The sequence below is a fragment of the Phalacrocorax aristotelis genome, chromosome 18 (assembly GCF_949628215.1).
Source record: "Phalacrocorax aristotelis chromosome 18, bGulAri2.1, whole genome shotgun sequence".
Lineage (NCBI taxonomy): Eukaryota > Metazoa > Chordata > Aves > Suliformes > Phalacrocoracidae > Phalacrocorax > Phalacrocorax aristotelis.
The window spans coordinates 11,521,731-11,547,726 of NC_134293.1; the positions used below are offsets into that span (position 1 = coordinate 11,521,731).

A 25,996-nucleotide genomic window follows, 5' to 3' on the forward strand; every position below is an offset into this window, starting at 1 on the left:
GTTTTGCTGTTTGTGTTTCAGAACAAGATCTTCTCCGTCAGGAATTAAACACGCGATTTTTGGCCTCTCAGAGCGCTGATCGCGGGGCCTCCCTGGGCCCGCCGCCATACCTGAGGACCGAGTTCCACCAGCACCAGCACCAGCACCAGCACACACACCAACACACACACCAGCACACCTTCACGCCCTTCCCTCACGCCATCCCACCCACTGCCATCATGCCAACGCCAGCACCGCCCATGGTGCGTACCCCAGGCAGAAATGTGAGGATAAGTAGAGCACAACTCTATTCTTTATTACAAAAGTTTAAGAATTTGCCAGGTTGTGGGGAAGGAGTACTCTGCTGCCCAGGTGTGGCTGGGTAGCAGAGGAAGGACTGTGCCTTCCTCGCGGTTGTCACAGCTCCAGAAGGTTCAGGTGGCAGCACAGGGGCTGAGGGACGAAGCTGCTGGCTGAAGGAGCGCTCGTGCGTGGGACTTCCCAGTGCTTGGAGTGGTGCACTCTGGTGCCACCTCCTTTCTCCTGTCTCATAAAGACCTCATTTGACTTTGAAGAAAGAAAAATCCCAAACAGTTTCATTGGAAACCGATTTTCTGCGTATTTTTTCCTCTCTGTTGGTTGCCAAATAAGAGAGTAGTAGTCTTCTATTTTACCAACAGAAGTAAAGCAAGGAAATATAAAGTAACTAGTTTGTGCTTTGATCCCTTTGCAGTTTGACAAATACCCTACAAAAGTTGACCCCTTCTACCGTCACAGTGTGAGTTTTATTACTCTGTTTAAAACTGACTTGACTGCTTTTCTGTGGTGGGTTGGGATCACCACTCGATCAATGGCACAGTGTCGAATCTCTCCCTAATCATCACTCCAGGATTTACCATTATCGTTCTCGGTTGCTTTGGCTTTTGAAGGCTTGCATTCGTGGTGCTTGTTTCTGATAAAGATGCAGTATCAGCTTTTCCAATCAAAAGATCTCTGGCTCATACACCATTTGAAGCCAGGTTTGATGTGAAAAAGATGAGACAGAAGAGCTGACTGGTACATGAAGCAGGAGAGAGCAGTAATTTCATTACTGTGTTTCAGTCGTGCCACAAACCCTTAGATTGATATTTTTCCTAAGAAACTTGAAATGAAATGACAAACTTCATACAAATCCTTCAGGGATAGGTAATCTAATAGTTCTCCTAATATATCATATTTTGTTTCATAAAATCTGAAAACTTGTCTTACTCTTCAGATTTCAAAGGCACATCTGATCCGCTGGGCTAGTTACGTTTTGAAAGCTCTGTTTGATGACAGCAGCGTGAATCCAGCTACGCACTAGACCTGTTTCTCTAGGAGTTACTAAAAATGTTATTTATTGAGATGAACTGATTTTTAATATTCTAGTTAATTGTCAAGCTTCTGCTCTTAAGGGTTTGAATCTACTGATTCATTTGCTGCTGAAATATGGGTTGCATTTCCTTCATCACATTGGCAGAGGCAGGTGTCTGGTTGAATATGACAAGACTTTCTCAATCCAATAGTGATATTTTGATGAGAGAAGGAGTACTGCATCAGCACTCAGAAATTTGCAAAGCACTTGGCTGTATGTGTCGGTTTTTGCTTAGAAGTGGAACTGGGCAAAAAAAACTGGTTGATAGTGTGATGCTTTCTGCTGTATCGATTAAACACAGTTCCCGCTAAGAACTCATGCCTGTAGTACATGTGAATAGTCCTATTAATTTCTGACACTTCATTTGATTAACTTTAACTGTACGAGTGTGTTTGCAGGACCAGAGCTCTAGGAGTATTAGGCAAACATTTAAGCCTACGATAATGACTTTTACTCAAAAGGGTAATGCTGCTCACTTGCATCATTGTTTGCAAAATTGCACTCATTTGCTGAGCCTTACACGGATACAAAAGATATGTTATCATCAATGTGGCATGTTGATTCAAGCAAGAACACGGAACTGGGAAATAGGTAAACGAATTTTAGACAAATAAAGCACAGAAGTCGACATGCGATGTAGGAAACATTGCGAAAGTCTCCAACTGTATATGCTTTTCAAATTCAGTGACATAATCTCCTGTAAATCTGGCAGTTACCTGAATTGTAAAGGTCATGGTACTACCCCCTGTAAAGTAAGGAAAGGCCTCACGTTGTTCCCTGGTAGCCAGTGAGCCGTGCTATTGAACTTGGCAGAGCTCCACCAGCAGAGGTCTGGCCCGTTATGCCTCCCCTAGTCCTGCCTTTCCTTCAGAAAAAGTTTGTGAAGCAGTTGCAAAATAATCACTATTGTGTCTCTTGGGTATTTAGCAGGAGATCAACATGATGGCTACCAGTCACGTTGGATTAACAGTCTGTCTTAAACCACAGCAAGGCCATACTAGCCAGGGTATATCAGTAATCTCTTCTGCGATGACTACAGGTTATGTAGGCGCCAGAGGAACCGCTCACATCAGTTTCCTGAGAAGCTGCAGTATCAAAAAGCGAACTTTTGGTGGCATAAGTGCATACCCAATAGGCGTTTTCCTACTGCAGAAATATTATGAAACTCTGGGAGTTCCATAGACCTTTTCCTAGTGACAAGAGTTTCCACTACGGAGCCACACCAGGAATTCAGATGTCTTAAAAAAAGCTGGCAAAGTTTTTAAAGCTTGTAAGTGAACAGGAGAACAAGGTCTGTCTGAGAGTTAAAATCAATTGACTTTAGAGTAGGGATCACAGCTCACATAGAAGCTCATATAGAGATTTAAAACAGTTTCCTTTCTTGGTATCTTTGATTTTACAATCGTTTCTTTTTTGGGAGGGCCTTACTGTAGCTGCATGAGGCATAACTGTTACCTACAGTTAACGCCGGCCCTAGTTGAGCGTTACATTGCACCTGGCCCCAGGAAAGCTGTGGGTGCTGTTGTTCCCTGGAGATAGCTCTCAAAAGAGAGGGAGAAAAAGGGAACGCTGACTATGAAAGGTGTATTGTGAAAGCTGGAGGAAATTAGCTGATACACAGAGAGCCTGAAGATACAATATTTATATTTTATTAATAATTCTGACCTTGAGGAAAGGTCGCATTTAATTAACTTACCAGTTGTTATAAAACTCTGAGGAAAGCATTCCTTATTATTAGTCATAGCCGATAGAATATTAAGAATTACGTCTCTTCCCATCGTTTGGAATTAGTCCATTACACACAGAATTAAATGCAGAAGACACTGGAGGATTTAAAACACATTTTACTCATTAAAAGTTATTGTAAATGAGGACATGTGTCTCTTAATGATTTCTCAAATGCCTACAGTTCAGTATCAGCTAATCTAAAAACGCTTTCTGCATCGTTGAAGGGAGCAGGTCCAAATTAAATAGAAATAAAAACAACAGTAGAAGCATGTTATGAAAGGAGACTTGATACCATGCTTTTAAAACGAGAAAATCTTTTCATACCTCTGAAATACTGAAATATTTTCTCAGCTTTCAGTAAGTATAACATGAGTAAATGACCTTGCAAGATAAGCTAGTGGAAGGAAGAACGATTACGAAAAGCACATACATATGCCTGGCATGAACAAATTCATCAAAACTTTGTGGTACTGATTTACTCTGGGATGTGATTTTCTCAGCGTTTGCCCACTCCGCATGTCCAGTCTTTTACTTTGCCCAGTCCTGCTTCTGTTCAGTTGGCCATTATCTCATTTATTTTGATCTTAAAAGTAGCGTACAGTAGATTGAGTTTTGATCAGCTGTGTTCAGGGGAGACCTTGTATCAGCCAGATAACCCCTATAGGTTTTTGGGTGGCAACACCAGCGGAGTTAGCAGCCATCCCCTGTGAGGTGCCGAGGCTTCACAGTGAGAACATATTTGTAGTGTGACGCTTCGAACCCCCGGCTCCTACCAGAAAGCAATTTCATGTGTAATCTCAGCATTTTCCGTGGAACTGGGCGAGTTAATTGTGTTACGGCGTGAGTAGAAGATCCACAGGCAGACCACAGAGGCAAGATAAGATTTGGACGTTATGGTTTACTTGCTTGTTTCCCAGGTGTTTGTCTGCATTAGTACAGAACAGTGTGGGTTTTTTGAGGGTTTTTTTGTGTTTTGTTTTGGGTTTTTTCCTAAATTCTCTTAGAACTTGGGATCAGTGAGGTTAGGGGAGATGGGTGCTCTTTTTATGCTTAGTAGTCTGTCTTTATAAAAACAGTATCTGAAATTTTTAGGGGGGGTTCTGCCTCAACATTTTAAATAATATGTTTTAACAAATCAGATTGTCTCTCTGCTAATATTAGATGTGGCAGGATGTCCTCTCAGACAGGCTAATGAAGTAAGAATTGTGCGTATTTTCCTCATTTCCTACAGATACTATTAAAATCCTAATGTACTAATGGAGTTTTAATGATACAATATCCTAGAACTCGTAAGGGTTTTTTTCCACTTAAACGGTAGATTTCTGAGTCTTATTTGGCTCAGCATTCTGCCTTTTCTCTTGAAATGGCTTGCAAGCTGAAACCATTTCAAACCTCTATCCAATTTAAAAATTAATAATTGGGAAGAAAATACCTCTTACGCTACGGCCTAATCCAGGGGACAGGTTGCTGGCTTACGATTTTGGAACTGCTTTTAAGCTCTAAACGTCATGACATCTGTGAACATTTCATTGACTGCTTTAACTAACATCGTTGCAACGAGATCACTTCTTCAGTGCTTCTCAGTTTTCTCCATGTACCATTTCCCAAATATTATGCAGGAATGCTTTGGCTATCTTGTTCAGCCTCCTGTCTTCATTTCTATGTGCGCTTGTATTTATGTTCTTCTATCTTTTTATTACAGCTGTTTCACTCCTATCCTCCAGCTGTATCAGGTATTCCGCCCATGATTCCCCCCACTGGCCCGTTTGGCTCGCTACAAGGAGCATTTCAACCCAAGGTAAGAATGGAATTATTTGTATAACTATCACTACTCAAACGCACCGGTGGTGTGAGCCTGGCTAGGTTTAGGTTTAGAATGTGGTTCAGATTCTGAAGCAGTTGAGATCTGAGTTACAGCCTAATGCCAAGGGGACAATTGGCTTTCTTCCAAATTTACTACAAAGAGAAGTTATTTCTCATTAGGGTCAGATATATCCGCATGCATTTAAAAAAATTATATATAATGGCATAGTTAACTTTAGAAGCAATATAATTAGTTCTCAGTGCACATTAATGTAAGGTCATGTAATAATCAAGATTTTAAGAAATCATGATCATTATTGTTTACTCATTTCCATAATTATCTCACAGCTCCACCACAATGCGATACGCTGATTTAGTTCCCCTCTCATTTGCGGTAGCTGGGATAGATAAATGTGATGAGTTTGGGTTTTTTTTTCTTTTGTTTTCATGAAGTCACTCTTGATTTATAAGTGGGACGAAATCATATTCTGCAGCCTATAGTCTTTGCAACTAAAGACTGAAATCAGGACTGAAATTTCTGCAGAGAAGACACTGTCTTTCTTAAATTGGCCCATCCACTGTAATGGCTGAATATGTAAATTGCAGTTCATTAGCGGAATTCTTCGTAGGTACGGTAATCAGACTGTTATCAGCTCTGCCACTTAATTGTCAGTTATGCTGTAGCTGATTTCTATTTTTCTTCCTCTTTATCTAGGAAGACGCTCTGTCTAAATGTAGTTGTTTGGGTTTGGGGTTTGGTTTTCTTTTCCCACAAAGATGAATTTTTGTTCCATTAGCTGAATATTTGCATTTAAATCATGGGAAAAGCTTTGATTTTTTTCAACTGGAAGTTGCCTTTTCCAGATATCCGTATGGTAACAGTCCACTGTGGATGGAGTTCAGTACGGTGACTAAAGAGGTTACTGATGCTTTGTGTGTGGACAGAGAGGTTAGCAGTTTGAGCCAGTTCCAGCGCATTATTGACAAGCAGCAGAGCACAAGCTTAGTCCTCCAAATGCTCCTTCGCTAATCAGGCGTTCAACAGTGGAAAGATTTTCCAGTGTAAACAGTCCCTGTCCCCTCACGTGTTATGGATTAAAGTAATGGGAAGTTGGTGGACAGTGAAGGTTTGAAAATTGAGACGATAACACGTATATTGCTAAGCGGATTATAATGGTTATCCTTTCCTCTTTAAAATGTTTATCTTCGTTGCTTATGCAATGTTAATGATAAAGAAGCATTATTTTTCACTTTCAGTTGCTTCTATGCATTGTTACTCGTTAACGCTGTCTTCTCTTGTGGTACTTCTAGACTTCCAACCCTATTGATGTCGCAGCCAGACCTGGAACGGTCCCACATACCCTTCTACAGAAAGATCCACGGGTCTGTAGGAAATGTTATATTTTCCTCAAGTAAAGCTGTTCCTCCTGAAAACCTTTAATGCTAGAGCTACCTTCTTTAATGTGTCCAAATTAACATCCTAACGCTGAAGATTGGTCTGAACTAAACTAGAGAAGTTGTATGAGAATAGTTTAAATCCTGATCCTTACTTCTGCTCGCCATTAGCAAAAGCCAACAGATACTATGCAGTGGAAGAGCTCTTCCCTCGCTGTCAGCAGGCATCCCCGCAAGCCCAGGGGTAGAGGCATAACAGTCCAGTTCAACACAGGAACATACAAACCTCTTCAAGATTTATGTGTATACTCTGTAATTGTTTTTAATGTGGCTAATGACAGTTATTCCCTTGGTTACTCTATCATCGATTGCACCAGTGAAATACAGATGCGCTGTATTGATCACTTGGCGCCTCTGGATTTTTGAGTTCTAGTGTACGCGAATAGGATTTATTGTCTCAGCCTTTGTCTTCTGGCCTTTTTCTGTTCTTTCCAAATGCCCGTGGGTTGTTTGCGTGTTCGAACTCATACACATTGTTTGCAATGAGGAACATCGTGCAGTCGTATTTTTAGAAGAACTCTCTGACAAAAGCAATGGGGAGCTCTCCTTGAAAATCCATGCTGTGGCATGGCTCAACTTTTAAGTACAGCAGAGCTTTTTTCTTTGGGTTATGCCCAGTTGCAGTACTTTGGTTTGCTCTGAAGTGGTGCTGTGGTTGAGCTTTATACCAAAAGGAACCACCGTTTTTTGTTTCTGTGTGTAACTAGAGCCTCCCATCATTAAGTCATTTAGCTTTATGCTCCTTTTCAACTTGTATTGTAGTTTCGAGTATTTCTGGGTGATATATTGTGCCATCACTGAGTCTGCAAAGTACCTCTTACACCTATAAATCTCCTTTAGTATTGGATTTCAAAAAAGAAAATCCAAAACAAATGAGAAATACCTGGTAAATTGAATTTATTTTCCAGCACTAATTGATGAAACGTGAGGAAGAAGGGAGAATAAGAAAATAATCTGCCTCAAAAAACCAGGCAACAAAAAAATGAGAAAATGGGGGTTTTTTACAGCTGCTGTTTACCAACATCTGTTGCAATGTGAAAAACATGTAAGACAAAGCCGGTTTGTGACAGAGAACACATCAGGCAAGCGGGCAGTCAGTGATGGCTATCTGAATGTACAAGAGAAAGGCCTAATGCCATAGCCGTTGGATGGACACAGTCAGCGTCTGAAACACCATTCCAGCCTGTTCCAACCCCAGTCGTGGGGTCAAGCCTGCGAAGAAGCGGCCGTGTCCACTATGCAGTCTTCTCACGAGTTGCACAGCTTTGAAAGATGAGAACAGAAGTTTGCCCAAAGGATAGATCTGTGTTTTTCTTCAGAGTAGTTAACCAGACATTTTTGTAGCATTAAATCAACAAATTAATGATGATGCCAGAGGACAGAGCGCTCTGTGTGAGGCTTGTTTAGTTGCTTGTCAACACTTAGGTACAACAGCCATGGGGGGAGGGAGACCAGCTCGAATACGGAGGCTAAGGACTAATTATTATCCAAAAGGGCTTCATTTGAAAGTAAAATTACACATTTTAATTTCATCTCTTAATGAAGCAATACAAATTTGTTAATTAGAGCAATTGTTTGAGTGACAGGCATGTAACCAAGCTGTCATTTCTTCTTCACAGTTGACAGATCCGTTCAGGCCCATGTTGAGGGTAAGAAATCTTCTTGTGATACAGTTTGTCAAGCTCGTCTCGGTCCCCACCGGGTGGAAGCAGCAGACTAATTATAAAGCAACGCCATGTTTCATCTGGGGTATTTTACACCGTGTTTGCTGAGCAGCACGGCCAGTCCTTTGCATGCATCTTGTGGTCACTCGAGGGAAATACGCAGTTTCAAAGTTGGAAGTTTTCTGTTCTTCTCATGCAACCCCCTAGCATGAATACTAGCAGTTAAATATTGATGATCCTTCTATCGCACTGGCTGACAAGGTTTCCTGACCCAAACCCTACCGACCTACCCTGGCTGGCAGTGATCCCTTGTCATTTCCTTGCAGATTGAACAATTTTGCTTTTCATTTACTGTGATCAGTGTTATTCAGTGTGGTACTTCCTACCCAAGTGTCCTACTGTCAAGTACAGACACGCAATCCACTTCAAACACAAAATGTTTTAGAAATGAAGATCGAAGGACCCGGTCTTTCAGTCATCCAAAAGGGGTTTTTGTTAATTTTTCATGTGTTCCAAGAAGGTCTATATTCGGTCGTACCGACCAAGCGAACTCATTAAATCACTGGCACAGCCAGTTTCTGTGGAAAAGCAGAAGGCTTCGGTTTAGGGGGGTACGTGTGTGAGATGGGTTTTATTTTTTGTGTTTTTTAATTGTTGGATGATCTACACCTAGAAATAGAAGGCAGACCCTATGCCATAGTTTGCAAAACATTTAAGTTACCAGTAGCTTGAGGAGCTTCTTGAATTCCTGTGATTATTTTTAAATCTGCAGGAATCATTAGCTGTGTAGTTAACTATAGAGCCCTAAATAATAAAATTGGAGAAAGTGTATCCCGAACGAGTCATTTTCAGACAAGATTTCCAGATGTCCTGGAAAAGGAGTATAAAAGCAACAAGAAAACCCAAACAGCACACTCTGGTTCTTTCCTCCCTCTCTCCTCCCCATGACTTAAAAGCGTGGTGACAGGAAGGGTGCAGAGAGCCTTCCCAAACAGGGTGGATCGACTGACCTCTGATTTTTTCAGTATATTTATGAGCCAAAGTTTTGGAGGTACAGACCAGCATTAATATAGCGAGTCAGATTCATTTTGAAAACCAGAGTGATCTCTCAAAGTGCTTTCATTTTCATCTTTTGGTGGAAAGGCTAGTCTTAGAATAGCTGCACTTCTGGACCTTAACGTGCAGTTGTGGAGCAATCCAGCTATGCAGAGCAGCTGCTAACTGGGAGACAGTTTCATTGATTTCAGCAGCACAAGCTGCATTCTCAGCCGGTGGCATCAGAAGATTGCAGGTTCATACAACCTGAGCATGGGTTTAGTTGGAGAGGAGAGTGACCAGGAGCGTTTCTGGATATCCAGATAAACATCTTAGCAAGGGACAAATTCTTGGCGTTTTTGGTTTCCCAAGAGGACGGAAGGGAAAGGCACTGAAGGGAGAACCTTTGCTTTCAGTTGTCTTGGCATGGGGGATCCCCTAGACTAAAACAGACTGGACTAAGAGTTGCTATAACTAGAATAAAGCATCACAGGTTTTTGAAAGTTGCTGATTAATGTTGTATCCCTTTGGTTTTTTTCCAGAAACCTGGAAAGTGGTGTGCTATGCATGTTCACATCGCCTGGCAGATATACCATCACCAACAGAAAGTCAAGGTCAGTCTCTCGGGCACCCCAGCATTTCGGATGAGTTGCACAGGGCAAACCTGTGAGAGGAAGAGTTTGCCTCTCACTGTTAGCAGTCCTACACCACGGCTAATGCCTTGTTAAAGTAGCCACGTGTGGCATTATAGCATAACCTTCCGTTCCATAGCGATGGCATATCAGAATTAAAAACCTCAAGGCAGAGTCTCAGAGGAACGTCAGTGATGCCACAGAGTAAGGACACAAGATCTTAGGCGATAACAACCAGGTTGTAGGTAGGAAGAGCTACATAGGTGTGTCTGTGAGCTACAACATTGCTTTTATTTATGGCTGAGGACACAAACATATCAGTATTAGGGGTTTTTTATGTCTGGAGAAGCTAGGCACGCGTATCCCATTCCTCTTATTAATGTTCACGGACAGAAGAGGGCACAGGAAGGTTTCTCCTGTCCCATGTGGCTGCACAGGCTCCCATCAGCCTATTTTCAGAACCCGTCTCGTAGCTGGCGGTCGGCACCTGCGGGTCTCTGGGTGGTTAGGCAGACACGGCCTCTCAGGTGAAGGACTGTTACCCAGACACTGTCTCACTGCAGCAAAGGTAAAAGGGTGTAAATCTGTTCTTTGTTATTACATGCTTTGAGACCTCAAGGATGAGGGCCACGGCCAGGTTAGGTTCTCCTGAAACAGATGTCAGAGAAAAACAAATAATTTATTCATTTAATAGTTAGGGTATTTCCAGTCTTACTTTAACTGCATTTTCATTGCACGTGGACTCTGTGGAGAAGGTTTCTTTCCCTTTGTAATATTTTCACTGTACTTGTCACTGAAAAATTCTGTGTTGCTCCTGAAGTTTTTCAGTAAGCCAGGGAAGGCTGGTGTTCTTTACTGTTCATACTTGTACTTCAGGGTTCAATAGCTTGTCTTAGAAAGGAAAACGAACACAGAGTCCGTAGCACTTTGCAGTCTGTGTATGCGATTGACTTGTATAAGGTAGTGCCATAAGAATATGAAGATGTTGAGCAGCTACTAAAACCTGCAGCTAATAGAGTTTAAAAATAACCCTTTTAAACAAGGTTGACAGGTTAATTTGCTGCAGTAGACATATCTCTCTTCTCTGCTTCCTTATGTTTCCCCTGCTAGTGATCCTCATTCATCTTCTTCCCATTATCAAAAAAGACAAGATTATGGACCTAGAGAATTATATGTCCTTTTTTTTTTATTTTATTGAAAAGGTATTTTCTTGAAATGAAATTATTATTCCCATGCTATCTATGTCCTTTGAATCTTCCTTGATTCGATATTTAGAGAGAGGTCATACTGGAGTATTTATAACTCACAGTAAATGCCATTTTCGTGCGGCCATTTCTTTTACCTAATACTTTGCTATCTTGCGTGTTAAAATACAGGAATAAAGCCCAGAAGTACAGGAAAGGATGTTACTTGACTTTTGAGGCTGTGCATGATGATGATTTCAAGAATAATTGGGAAATGTATTTTACTATTTCAGTTCAGTCAAAAAATTAGGTACGGCCTGCAGTCATTGAGGCGAGTTGGTTTATGTGCCTGTGGGCTGTCAGACTCCCACACGGGAATGAAGTCCTCCCTCTGCATGTGACCACGAAGTGTGAAATCTCTGGCTGAAGGCTCATACAGAACGGTTTCTCCTTTTAGCCCAAGGCTGTGAAGGTGCCTTTTCTTCTGCACAAGCTGAAGACGCTGCCTGACCATAGAGCAGGGAATATAATCTATTTACTCAGAGATTTCAAGTTTGCATGCAGCGCCACCAGACTGCTTGCAAAGTATGGAAGAATTGGTAACTCTCTGGCCTGCCAGTAATTGCTTGCAGAGGGCAACAGCAGACACTGAAGAAGCAGGCAAGATAGGAAACTTTAAAACAAAACCTTCCTGACCCCAGGAAAAATTGCGTGCAGCTGCGGATGCTGTTTGCCTGCCGATACCTCCGCACCAAGACACAGTTCAGACCGGTGTAACCTGTCTGCACACCCAGGGAATTCCTCAGGTGAAGCCAGGGTTGCGTACCAGCTCTGGGCACACAGTTTTACACTCCTTAGACTGACCAGCGCGTTACCGGCCTGGATTCAAGAGAGAATTCATGCTCCGTAATTGTCCCTCTCTCGCTTAGGAAAGGCCTTATGGCCTGATGTAACGTGCCATGAAATTAGTGCGGACACTTACATTGATTTTAGTGGGCCCTGAGTTAAGGTGTTACATGTTTGCTGGACTTCAAGTACGTTCGTAAGGATTATCATCAGGAGGGGTGCTCTCCTGAACAGCAACTGGGAAGAAAATAAATCCGATCCATTTTCTTTGGTACTATTTTAAGGTAAAGCAACACATTCAAAAACTTTTTAACACATCCATGATATTCCTATTCCTCTTCAGTCAGGGGATTTTTTCATTAGTTAGAAGAGCACCGTTCATATGGCTGCAATTAAAGTTTCAGACAGGTTTTGCTATTCTGAGTAATGCCTGTCAGAGGTTTATAACATGGTTGTTAAAAAGAAGAATAAAAAGAGTTCACAGCATAAAAATCTGGCACGCAGGCTTCAACTGAGGCATTTGTATTTTCTGAAATTTTTTTTAAGTATTAAAGCATTACAGTGTTACTTCCGTAAAAGACGTGACCTTAACTTAGCCATCTTTTCCATTTCAGTAGTCTTGCAGCCCATTATCTCAAAACATTGAGAAAACCCTTTTTTTTTCCTTTATTTTGTGGGGTTTTTTGTGTTGGTTTTTTTTTTCCCTAATAGCTACATAGGCATGTTACTAGCACTTGAAAAACAGCTACTAGGCATGCACATTAACTTGGTCATAACTTTTTAATATGCATATTTATGTCATTGTAATAGTCTGTACTCTGGGCTGGCACAGTATTAAATACTGATTTATAAAGCGTAACATGCTCCAGAATTACTGTTAAGATCTACTGGTTCAGTGTTACACATTTGTAAATCCTTTCAGCTGACCTGCACAATTAATCAGCAATCTGTGTTTGGGGAGTTCTGGCAGCACAGGTAATTGGGACTTCAGTTTTCCTCTTTGTTCTATAAAACTATGGAAGTAGGCACCAGTAAAACGAGTACATGGCGCAAAGAAGAGCTCGTCCTTCATCCGCTTATCATTTACAACACAGCTACCTCAGCAAATTCACCTTAAAAAAGAAAGCCTGCTCGTTCTAATCCCATGTAAATAAAGACAGCGACATGCAGTGCTTCGAGTTTGGAGTGCAAGAGTCAAAATGGGACTTCAGTTCTTTACACTCAAATATGCTTCATCTGTCATTTGATTCACTGAAGCCCCTAGCTTGCTCAGTTGCAGTCTGGGAGGCACTGAAAGATACACTCCATGAAGTGTTTCTTAATTGCAGCTTTACATTTACAATTAATGGTTCTTGCCTCCATTGACTTGCCTCTGCCGTAACTGTCTGGCAGAGGATTCCTGCAGCGGGAAGAGGGTCAGCTGGCAGCCGTGCCTCTTACAACTGCTGCTTTCGCTCAGCTTGTAACGTGCCTGCCCACCTGGGATCAGGTCCAAGCTAACACTTCTCTTCGCCTTTGTTTTTGTTATTTTAAGACAGACCTTTCTTCCAGCTAAGGAAGTGTCTGAGGCCTCTTCAAAGATTTTTGTTCATTCTTTAAGTCAGGGCTGTGCTGAAATGCTTTGCTCCAGAGGGATGGATGTGCGAATACGTGAAAAGACCGTTGAAACTTGTGGGAGGTGTGCGTTGGGAGCCTGAGTTTTTCTCTCTCTGCCTTAGATACCCCTTCCATGAAAACAGCTCTGCACCTGTGCTTGGGGTCCCAAAAACTAATATTCTTGTTAAAACGTCGGTTAGTGATACCCACTTTATTCTAAAGGTGCCTTTTACAGCTGTCTTTTAGGGCAGACTCTTCCAAGTCCTGTTTTTACATTTCAGAAACAGATGCAGTCTGATCCGCACAAGCTGGACTTTGGCCTGAAACCTGAATTTCTGAGCAGGCCACCAGGCCCCAGCCTTTTTGGAGCCATCCACCACCCCCATGACCTGGCCCGGCCCTCGACTCTCTTCTCCACAGCCAGTGAGTACTGAGAAGTGAAATCTCCTTCTTGGGGGACGCTCATTAAAATGCTAATCCTTGCCATATTAAAAGGAAATGTCCCATATGCTTTGGCTTATGAACTCTCTGCAGGACATGCCAGGGGCTATTAGTGTGTTTGGTAAATACTTTTAAATTATTCTGTATGCGTTTAAAAATGCCCAAACTGCTGAAATGCCATGCAGGTAGTAAATGGAGGAACATTTCTTCACACACTGTTGTCTGATGCATCATGGAGATAAGAGGTTGGAAATAATGCTGAATTTTACATGCTCTTTTTTTGCCCCCATACTGAAACATTCCCCCCCCACCCTTTATACTCTAATGGGAATTTATGTTTAGAAAAGCAGCTGTTGTTTGCATAGAATCCCGTCCTGAGAGCCCCCAGCCAGTGTGCAGCAATCTCTGCTCACGTGAGCTGCCGTTTCAGAAATGATAGTCAAGCCCAGAGCACGGATAGTCTCGTTCTGAGCTTTGGCTAGGAATTCATCCCTTTGCTTTGTTTTGGCAGGTGGGGGTCATCCAGCCGGCACCCCTTTCGGCCCACCACCTCACCACAGCAACTTTCTCAACCCAGCTGCTCACTTAGGTACGTTCACTCTGCAACTAACTCCTGGTGAACACAACGGAGAAGTAACGCCCTTGGACCATTGAGGCCGTTAAAGGTTGCCCACGTGGAGACTCTTTGAGTATCCTGCCTAGTTAACCTCTACAAATCGTGCATTTTAGCATTTAATTTTAGTCATTACCCAAGTGGCAGCTCTAAATACGCCCAATAGTATCGTTGGCAGCATGTTTTGAAATACTTCTGAAACCAGTCTGGACGTTGGAGTGACAGGGCTGGTTAGGTTTCACTGTAGTCATGTTTATGACCAGTCAATAAAAATGCTGTAAGGTTAAGGATTTGGTTCATAGAGGTTTTTCTTTTCCTAATTCCTACTTAGATGTCTGCTTTTCTGTTTAAGTGAGTGGGAAATATATCCTTAAAATCTTGTGATCTGGCCTCAGCTTCATCTGTTAGTGAAAACTGGTGAATACACATTTAAAAACGGAACAACCCAAGCTACCAAATGTTGTTATTTCCCTTCTGACTTACTGATGCTGTAAGAAGGCGGTCTGCTGCCTATGGGAGCATCCGAGATCAAGACTCTAAATTGGCATTTTATTCTGTATAGGGAAGGAGCTGGGAGGGACACCAAGTTGATACAGCAGACTGGCGATGTAGGTTTATCATTCTGCGCATAGCTGCCTATAGAAAATGCTTGGTTTGGTCTTCCTGTTTTCTGTGCTGGTGTTTATCAGGAGTTTAATCAAAATCGTTTTACTTCCCTAAAGGAAAGTGAGAGGAGAATTTGCTTAATACAACCTACTTATAGTCTGTGTGCATCAACCACTAAAAAAATGATTCCAATATTTTTCAGCCCATACTAGTTTTTTCGTATAGTATTAGCAATAAATATCAAGAGAATTACAAAATGTTCAGGTCAGCATAACACATCAGCATAACAGGACAATTTATTTAGATCCTGGCCGTGGTTTAGGAAACACGGCCTGAAGGTGTTTGGAGCACTGTTGCCAGAGTTGTTAATATTCTTGCTAGCCAGGGACATTTCCCGAGAAAGATCATGAAATTGAATTGGAAGGGAGTAAAAGGAAATAAAAATGGAGATGTTTGCAGGTTTTAAATGAAGTCGCTACTTATGCAGAAGTGCAGGTCTCAATACCAACGTAGGGTTTAATATCTTGTTTTACTTTGAAGAGGAGGTTTTCTTGTAAGATGATCCCATGAATGCTGTCATTGGGGAAAAAATATGGTTTTTACATCCCACCCGCTCACAATCACTGCTGTGTTGTGGGAGGATGGCGTTCAACTACTGATGAGCTTTCGTGCAGACGTAATGCAGTCGGATAACGCTAATGCTTTCTCATAATGACCAATGTGCCGGTGAGCTTCAGCTGTTTCTGTTGGTTTACAGAGCCTTTCAATCGACCGGCTTCCTTCAGCAGTCTCACTGCAGTGGGTAGTAATGCCTTCGGGGGACTCGGGAACCCGACAGTTAGTGAGTAACCTCTTTGTTCATGAATTCTTATTTGCTGTGTAATGCGTGATACGGAGTGATGGTGACTATTCGCTCTCTTTTTTACCAGTTGCTTAGACCACATACCACTAAGAGATGGGGATTTGAAAAACGTAATTTTTTTTGTCTAAATAACATCATTTTTTAGTCATAGTAAATTACTTTCTATTAGTTACTGAATAGTTTGGGTTCAACATAGTGCTAAATGTCACCATTACATTGTTCAGTTAAAAAAAAAAAAGACTGTAGAACCGATGAGTCTAAGGAGTTTGTGAAATTTGTCATGGTTTTATTGCATGTTCAAAAACAGTTTGTGTGTGCAGCATCCCTAGCTGTGGATGGGAACATTTTTTGTTTCCTTTCTCACCAGTAATCCAGGACATGTGCCTGGAAAAGATCACTAACCTGCATTTATCTGTCCAGGATCATCAACATCTCTCTAGATTTGGCCAGTCACAAAAGATCATCCTTTTAAAAAATCACTTTCTTCCTCCATACTTCAAATCTGGCATGATTTCAGTCACATATTATTTTTCTTTGGTTCAGGATCAAATGCAACAAGTTCCATTACTTATAGTCCGTATAACAGTCATTTCCTGATGTCTCAAAAATATTTGCAATAAGGATCATTGTCACTTTTATCTTACTTCATCCCTTGTCAATTTTATCCACAGCATTTCCCTTTCCAATTAAAACAGCTGTCAGATGCCTGCCCATTTTTAGGAATGAGACCCTCTAATGAATCTCTGTTAATTTCCTTTCCTTTTCCAGCTCCCAATAATATGTATTCATTTTAACTCTGAGTGCTGTAAAAGTTTTTTTGGTAAGTACCTTCACTAGAGCATACCTTTTTCTTAAACCTTTTTGTTTTCCACTTCACCATTTCAGCACCCAACTCAATGTTCGGCCACAAGGATGGCCCCAGTATGCAGAGCTTTAGCAACCCTCACGAGCCCTGGAACCGACTGCACCGAACTCCTCCTTCGTTCCCGACCCCTCCGCCCTGGCTGAAGCCAGGAGAGCTGGAGCGCAGTTCATCTGCTGCAGCTCATGACAGAGATAGAGATGTAGATAAACGAGACTCATCTGTTAGTAAAGATGACAAAGAAAGGTACGAAAGAACACTTCCAAGAATTGTCTAGTTCAAAGCTTGGGGCTCTGTTCCGCTTTTAACCCTTCCCAGCCTGGCACATTGTTAAACCAGAGCTTCAGTAGAGGGACACCTGGAGAGCTAACACCATTGCTGCCTACAACGCGAGGCACTACGGAAGATGCAGGTTTCTGACTCGGGTGTTTCCTACTGTATCTGTTTCTCTTCTCACTTGCACCGCCCTTCACCAGAAGGAGCTTTGCTGGAGCAGAGTTCAGGCAGCGTCAAGTGAGAACAGAATCAGACCCACTCACTCTCTTACCGTGTGGGTCACATTTTCATAGGTCTTTTGAAGACTTAACGTGTAGATAGGTGCCTAACAGGATGAAAAAAAGGATTATTAAGTCCATCAGACGCATATCTGCACCTCTGACTACTTCAATAACTTTGTAAATCAGAAGTCGTCTGCCAAACAAATAACGCTACCTCCCTTCTCAAAAATGGACTGACCAGAGGGACCACTGATAAAGTTGTAAAATTATAACAGTATAAAAGGCACCGGGTATGTCATGTTCCAGTACCACAGTAAGTTTCAGTCCATGCAGTTCACTAAATCGACCTAATTCCCCTCAAAAAAGCCACACTCACATGCACTGCTGTTACAAACCTTCAAGCACAGTTTTTATTCAGTGTTTTACATGGACTTGCACGCTAACATGTCCAGGCTGGGAAGGGTTAATGAAAAGTAAAACCTGGTCATATTTTTTTTTGTCAGGTCTGTTCCCATTATTCAGTTAACTCAGTAACAATTCCTCTTAACATTTAAGTACCAAATTAAAAGAATTTGCCATTCTGCGAGTGTCATGCCTTCCTTGAAAAATGTAGAGAGGATGATATCCGCTTTTTCAGTTGTGGCTTAATGGCTTTCCTGTTAAGTTTGCACATTACTTTACTACATAATGGCTATTTGTTTCTAATTTTTTAACATAAAAGGATATTTAGGAGATGTGCTTTTCTGACTTCTCTGTCACTAACCCAAATATACGCATTAGTAGCCTTTTCTAAAAGAAGTTATGCTAACTCATTAGATATTCTAAAAATAGATTTAAGAGCTTTTCTATGTTATTGTAAGATGCGAAGAGCGAGTCAAACTACAGATCTTTTCACCTACATTTTCCATTTGGAATATTTTCTGTTTGGTAGCATAGCTTCATTATTTTCATGTCTGGTGTTAATGCTTCAAAATAAATTGCTGTTACAAATTGGGGATTCTGTCCTGCAAAATGCTTAAGCATGTGAGTAACTTTACTGGCTGGAATGGCAAAGCATTTTAGTTACTAATGATATGGGTAGTCTTTAGAATTATGCGGTTATTTCAGTTGCTGTTTTGTTGTTTTTCGATGAAGTGTTCCTGCTGAAGAAAATCCCTTTCAGAAATACATGCCTTGCAAGCTGCTTTGGCATTGCCTGAACTCCATATCATAGCTCAGAACATATTTATTTTCAATAATTTGAGAGCTTAAAAGTAAGCGTCATTCATACTTCATACTTCTGTGCAATTATGGCTACCAGTTTAGTACAATAATGTTTTTGCCGATCTAGTGTCGCTGTGCGTCCATCTGTGTGTTTTTGAAGAGTTCTACTTTGCAGCATGCTCACAGTGGTGCCTGTAAGAGACAATGCTGGGAATCCCTTCCTGGAGACGTGCTCCCTATGTAGATAATGTCTGGAGTAGTCTGTGAGCCTCTCATACCTATACCTTTATCTTCAGTGGCACCGCGCGGGGTGGGGATGTAGCCCTGCTTTCTAGTTGATGTCCCAATCTCTGTTACCTATTTTAAGCTAATTAGCCCCAACACAAAGAACTGGGAATCATGCCCGGCGGTATGATTTCATCTCAAAATCACCCTGTCATCAGGAGTCTAACTTTATCAGCCCCCAAATGGGCCATCTAGCCAAAAGTATTCGTCTAGATTTCTTCTGCTATCCGTGGAAAGGTACCTCAGAGGTACGTCATGGCTTGGCTCTTCCCCACCTAAGATCGGTGTTGGAGTGGGGTGCAACGAGTCGCTGGTCGCACCTCTTGGATAAGCTGTATGGCCAGTGTGCCGCAGCCCCCTGCCAGCTAGATTGAGATGAGGTAGATCCCTCAAGGTAGCTTAGATGATGTGAAACTACAATCTGTGAACCTTCCTTAGGTGCAGAGCCGGCTGGGGAGTTAACCCTGCAATGCCCTGATACGGTGCCCACCTTTCTCCTGGAATGTCATTTGCAGTTCTGGAGGGTTTTTTTGTCTTATGTTCTCTGTTGCTCCAGCCCAGTGTTAGAAAGAAACGAGTAAAAATAGCTGTTGTGAAAAATAGGATTTGTTCCTTCTCAGTGGTATTTTGTTTAAAAGATGTCACTGAGCAATTCTATTCTAATAATGACATTTAAGTGTGTGTAATCCTAGAGCATTAAAAAAAAAAAAAAACCACAAACCAAGAATCTATTGATCTTTTTGTTGACATAGACGAGGCAAAGTACTCGGCATAGGTACTCCGTGTCTTTCAGTGCAGCATACGGCCTCAAAACATACTTTACTTATTACTAAGTTCATTTTAGAACGTGATCTTAAGTTTCTTCTTTCTAGAGACAGAGGCTTAGACCTGTTCCCATATTATTAACCTAAGGAGCCCTTGACAGATCCGAGGATAAAAAATTATTCCCTCTCTGACTGCTGAACTACATGTAGTTCACTTAAGCGAGCTATATAATCAATAGCCTCTTGAGCTAATACCATTGCTGTAATTGAATAGGATGAAACTGGCAAAGGAATATATTATTTTGGTTGCACATATATTTTTCTTCAGTTACAGAAAATGCCTGTTATTTTCTCTAAATTTTATGCATAATTTAAAATACACCAATCACATATAAAATTGATTAAACATCAGCAAAAGGATTCAGTGAGCTGTCATGGTGAAATAAAACAATTAAGGGTGCCCTCTGAACTAGTCCCATGAGCACAATAAATGAAAGACTAGGTATTGCAGAGTCTGCAAGCCAGTGCTTTCCCAGCAAAGTAAAAGAATCGAGTCTTCATGCTGAGAAGCCTTCGTTAGAGTGCTTTGACTTGGTCTCACTGTGTCCAAATCTGGAAGTTGTTAAATGCCTCAACTTTTGGTGGAAAGCAGGAGGAGGGAAACTAGAGCCAGGACACAATTTCCAGACAGTTTAGGGCACAGTCAGTCAAAGCAGAACCTGACACCAAGGAGTTAATTGGTCGTCAGTGCCGACTAGGCAGTTCCGGTATCAAATGGTCCAACTTATAAATGTTTTCTGACAGTCACACTCTGGATTCTCTGAGGTCTCTCAGACATGGCCCACGAAATGACAGTTTCAACAGTTCAGTCTAGGCACAGCAAAGACCTATATTATATTATAACCTCTGGTGAGGTTATAATAACGAGTTTCCTTTTGAAAGATATTTTTTCTGCAGTTGCTGCGGTTTCACCATCCAAAGGTACCTACAAGCAGAAATCTTACACAGTTCAGCTCAGCAAAAAAGTAGATGGCAGAAATTGTATAGGTAAAGGAGGAGGTGTCCACTTCAAAGTTGCCCTTCAGCCAGCCAGTATTGCTCATCTTGTCCAGCGTGAGTTTCCACCTCTGTCCTCATCTGAGCGTGGTCAGGTTACGCTTTGCTAAGCAGAGACTGCAGCACTCGAAGAGAAACATGTAAATGGGAGCTGGTTGGGAGCTCAGAGGGCCGTACTGCTTATCCCTCACTTGTGCCTTTAACAGCACATTGTCCATCACCCTGCGTGGAACAGAATTTCCGTGCCCAACAAACAGCACAGGTCCAACACTGAACATCTGGAGCTGTCTTTATGGAACGACTCCAACTCAGAGATCAACTGAAATTAGTGAGAGGTTAAAGTCATTGGAACTGAGGAATTACATTTACCGTATGAATTTGGTTCATTTTAAAAAGGAAAGCTTTTCCGCTTTAGTGTTGCCCATAACAACTCCTAGTCAACACTGCTTCCAGAAAATAGTTGGTACAGGATCCATTCACATACTTAGGTTTTTGTCCACTGCCAGACAATTATTCTCTCGTCTTTTGTGCAACATAAATAGGTTTGAAAGATGGAATTAATTCAGAATATTTTGAGATTTCCTGGCATTGGCAGGGAGATTCATTGGCCCTGTCCCTTCTCTGCTCACTCTACCCTAGAAATGGGAAAAGGTCGGTAATCTGAAGAGCAGCTGACTCTGGAGAGTTGATGTTTTCAGAGCTAGCCTGAATGACAGGCATATAGGGTAGACTGATCTCTGCTGAGGAAGTCAACGCATAATCCATGCATGATGGCCACCTCTTTTAAAACACCTGCACTGAGGTTCATTGCACGCTTACAACACCCTCAGGGATATGGTGTAAATTTGGGGTTGTCCTGTGCAGGAGTTGGACTTGATGATCCTGCGGGTCCCGTCCAGCTCGGGACATTGTGTAAGCGCCTGTCTGTTCAGGGAGGCGGATTGTCTCCCATCAGTACTGGTGTCTTGAGAGGTTTTTGTTTTCAGTTTTAAGAAGTAAATTGAAATGTGAGATGTGAATTGAAAAACGAGAAGATTGAAGAGAATAGAGATAAGAAATTAGTGATGTGCATAGGTCTAAAAATTTTTTTTAAAGTCCGTTGAACAAAATGTCATCCATTTTCCCAGATGTATTCTTAATGAAAGAAGCAGGTAAAATACTATTAGCCATGTAATTTGCATTTAACTGCCTCACTTTTTTTTGGATGAAATGAACATGTTTATATTTTTCTCTCTCTCTTCGCAAACAGTTAAGGCAGTGGTCTTAGAAATACGTGTACTAGAGCTAGGTTCCCTTGGGAGCCTTCAGTGTTTGAAATCTCAATCAGATCATTCACAAAGCAGCTTTGGGGATCTTCTCCTGGATCAAGATAATAGAACAGGCCTAGTTTAGAGATGAGATGTTCTTCTGGTGTTTTGGGTGTGCAAAAGGAACAGTGCATTTAATGGTGCATGTTACTAGCTTTCTGCAAAGCAACGAGTATGAAGTCAAATAGCCAAATGCTTTATTTTATTTGCAGAGTTTCTCATGCTTTCATTTTTACACTTCTCTTTCTTCTAGAGAGAGCATTGAGAAAAGACACTCCAGCCATCCTTCGCCAGCACCTATCCATCCAGTAAACTCCCTCGGACATAATCGCAGCTCGAATGAGCAGATCAGGAGCCATCTAAATCCCGAGGTTCGAGAAAAAGAGAAACCCAAAGAACGAGAGAGGGATCACTCCGAATCTCGGAAGGAAATTAATGTTGAAGAGCACAAGGTGAAGGACAACTATATTTCAGAGAAAGAAGGCCTGAGCCATGAAAGTCGAGTGGTGGAAGAGTCTAAGCAAATGCCCAGGGTTCCTTCACCCTATGCGAGGCCCCCAGTTGTGGAGAGCACCAGGCCTAACAGTACTTCAAACCGTGAGGCTGAGAGGAAGAATGAGCCAGCATATGATAATCCGAAGAAAAGCAATGAAGTCAAAGTGAAGGAGGAGCGAAAGGAAGACCATGATGTTCAGCCTGAGGGACCTCAGACTCATAGGTCATCTGATCAGCCACCACCTATATCTACAGCTAATGTCCATCCAAGTCCTTTAGTGTCTATGCCCATGACTGTAGGTGTAACTGGTATACATCACATGAACAGCATCAGTGGCCTGGATAGGACTCGCATGATGACCCCTTTTATGGGAATTAGCCCAATTCCTGGTGGAGAACGTTTCCCCTATCCTTCTTTCCACTGGGATCCAATGAGAGATCCCTTAAGAGATCCTTACAGAGAGCTAGATATTCATCGGAGAGACCCCCTGGGCAGAGACTTTTTGCTAAGGAATGACCCCCTTCATCGTCTTTCTGCGCCAAGGTTATATGAAGCAGACAGGTCATTCAGGGATCGGGAGCCTCACGACTACAATCACCACCACCATCACCACCACCCTCTCTCTGTTGACCCTCGACGTGACCACGAGAGGGGCAACCACCTGGATGATAGGGAGCGGTTGCACATGCTCAGAGAGGACTATGAACATGCACGCCTGCACTCAGTTCACCCTGCCGCCTTGGATGGGCACCTGCCTCACCCAAGCCTAATCACGCCGGGACTTCCTAGCATGCACTACCCCAGAGTCAGTCCCCCAACGGGACACCAAAATGGCATCCTCAATAAAACTCCTCCCACAGCAGCTCTCAGTGCCCCTCCACCTCTTATTTCTACTCTGGGACCTCGGCCTGGGTCTCCCAGAAGGACTACTCCTCTGTCAACAGAGATGAGAGAGAGGCCTCCTTCTCACACCCTCAAGGACATTGAAGCTCGATAAGCAGAGTGAGAATAAATAAAAAACAGAGCAAGAGGGACAGAACCTTGTAAATGAACATAATATAAAGACCTTCTTACTAGTCATTGATACAGACTGGGGATGTGACCCACTGTACAATATGTATAAACCTGAGTGCAAAGATTTTGAAATGGTTTTTTTGTATATTATATGTTGAAATTTTCCAGATCTTTTAGCCAAGTACATATGTTCCTCGTGTCTCCTACTCTATTTTATTTCTAGTTTAAAAATTTCAAAATTTGACCTGAAGAACAAGACACTAATCTGAATGATCTGACTAGAAACAAAACACCACCAATGTCAACCGTACAAAGCTCTTTCAGACCAGAAGTGAAGACAATTGTAGATATTTATGTAAAAAGATTGCTTCATGGGTTAATGGTTCATATATGCAAAAAGGGTAAGATGAAAGCTTTACTTTGTACAAATGTAAATAGATAAAATGAAGTAACATAATACATTAATACTTCTTAAACTGTGCTATTTGCAAACTTAATATTGATCAACACAGTCTGCTTATGCTGTGTTACATATATTGTTATAGACAGCTAAACCCCTTCAACTATGCAATGAATTTTAAGGCTTTTCACAAAAGCCTTTATAACTCAAAGGAGCCTTTTCAACACACAACATAATTAAAGTCATATTTTCCCTGAACAAGCTCATCTATAATAGAAATCTCTTTCTCTTGCTTGTTTTGATGAAGAAACATCCCATTAGAAGAGTAGTTTTCTGTCTGAACCCCTGCATTAAGACGCTGATGTTACTGTAGCTCATGTATTCCTTAGGACGCGTCAGGGTTAGCGATCTGTAATCACTGATACTGTAGTCATGACAGGTTGGTTTTCAGTCACATTAATCTGGGTTAACAAGAGTAATAATCAAATGCTGGATATTTTCCAGAACTTTCGTCACTTAACGTGTCAAATTTATTTTTGGAAGAACATCTGCTTATAGCCGTTCATGTCTGTTCTTACTGCCAGTGTGTCATTTTTCTCTGTACACACACCTCTTTTTTTTTTGTTAAGTGATTTTTAGCTACATTGAAACAAGTCCTATAAGAAAGCTAATACTTTTCTAAATGATGGATATGTTTTCACTGTGGATTAGTAGTTTAATGAATGAACTCCAATGCAGATTTCATAATGCATTTTATTGTATTTCAGTTGGTAATAAAGTCTGTGAATAGTTAACAGGTCAGCCTTGTTGTTCCCTAACCACAGAAGACATGAAATAACATGAAGAACATGGTCCTTTTTAAAAATATGCATCAATCTTCTGAAATCTGTCTTTTCATAACACTTTTTTATAATGCGTTAAGTTTCTTGTCTAAATATTTGGAGAGAATATGACTTTATCAGAGAGAATTCAATATCTTGTCTACTGGACTGTAAAATATATGTATGAAATAAAATTAGTTCCATTGGTCTTCTAGTGTATTAAAGTGCTATCTGAAGTTGTTATCCTGTTTTGGCAAAAAAAAAAAAAAGAAAAAAGTTAACTACAGACAGTTGTTTCTAATGATCAGAGATCTATTTTAGTAGTCAACTGAAGGTTTAGTTGTGAGCTTCAGATTTTGTGAACTCCAGATGTTGTGCAGTGGTTTTTTTTTTTAAGAACAAAAGGAAAAATACAAAAAAAACCCCCAACCCTGAAGAATATGTACACTGGAACCGTAGTGGTAGTTTTCAGTATTGTAAAGAGATTGTTATATACGAACCTTTTTGCTGTTTATCCTGTATGTAATAAAGTCCTTTCTAGATCCTATGTGAAAAGAAAAGTGAAGCGGCTCTCAATCTTCAGCATGTTTCCTCATCAGCGAAGACTTGTGTAATGTAAATTGTGCCATGTTATTAAAAAATGTGAACTAAACTGCTAGGTGCTTCTTTGTGTGGAGTACCCCATCATTGCTATGGGGAAGAAATACTTTTTCCCAAGAATGGGGTTTTGTTCAGAAAAAAATAGTTATTAAAAATGTAAAGGAAATGGCAAGCTTTTGTAAGCCATCTGATTAAAATTATCGTAGTAATCAGGAAAAAAGGAACAAAAAGGAGACCAGATCCTTGGCTTTTCCAGATTCTGTAAAATATAGTAATGCCCTACTTAAGTTAGCTTTAGTTAACTGACCAGTTGGTCTTTCAGGATAGTCCCATACTTAAGTAGGTGGCTGGTTGCAAGCCCTTTTGTGAATTTGTGCGGTTCCACACAAGCCAACAGCATTTTACTAGTTTTTCTCAGCTAAGAATACGGCTGTTGTACATAAATGTGTCCAAGTTCTTGCAAATTGTTTAGTTCTTCATAGCACAGCTTTCATGGTGTCCTTTATTGGAAAAAAACAATTAGCTCCTCATGAGACATGATTTCCAGGAGGGTTTTTAGTTTGGTGGGGTTTGGGTTTTTTTTTTTTTTTGTTACAAGCTTGTTGCAAACACTTCAAAGCCTTTATCTGAGTTACTTTGGCAGAGGTAACTGGTGACACTGAAATTTGCTTTCTTGAGCAAGACTTAGGAAATCTTTCTTCTCCCTCAATAATTGCCAGTTGTTTTGGTAAGCAACTAAATAAATGCAGCCATACATTCAAGTTTGGTTTTGTTTCTCTCTTCAGCCGCGTAGCACTTCTGTCTGTATTCTACTCTTATTCCCATGTAAATCTGATGAAAGTGAAATTTCCTAA

General features: G+C 41.3%; 1 protein-coding gene across 6 annotated transcripts in view; it reads left to right on the plus strand.

Annotated features, from left to right (window-relative positions):
* Positions 1–25,194, plus strand: part of AUTS2 (activator of transcription and developmental regulator AUTS2) — a 793,107-nt gene extending 767,913 nt beyond the window's left edge. For 3 of the 6 annotated variants that reach the window (XM_075113525.1, XM_075113524.1, XM_075113529.1), the window contains 11 exons: positions 22–263; positions 713–757; positions 4,803–4,898; positions 6,215–6,286; positions 7,978–8,007; positions 9,600–9,671; positions 13,597–13,738; positions 14,268–14,345; positions 15,733–15,816; positions 16,723–16,945; positions 22,065–25,194. In XM_075113525.1, coding sequence (XP_074969626.1) covers positions 22–263; positions 713–757; positions 4,803–4,898; positions 6,215–6,286; positions 7,978–8,007; positions 9,600–9,671; positions 13,597–13,738; positions 14,268–14,345; positions 15,733–15,816; positions 16,723–16,945; positions 22,065–23,304 — 2,324 coding nt within the window. In that variant the 3' untranslated portion in view covers positions 23,305–25,194. The remainder of the gene's footprint in view (positions 1–21; positions 264–712; positions 758–4,802; positions 4,899–6,214; positions 6,287–7,977; positions 8,008–9,599; positions 9,672–13,596; positions 13,739–14,267; positions 14,346–15,732; positions 15,817–16,722; positions 16,946–22,064) is intronic. The other 3 variants (XM_075113526.1, XM_075113527.1, XM_075113528.1) reach the window with 3 other exon arrangements.
* Positions 25,195–25,996: the final 802 nt, after the last annotated feature.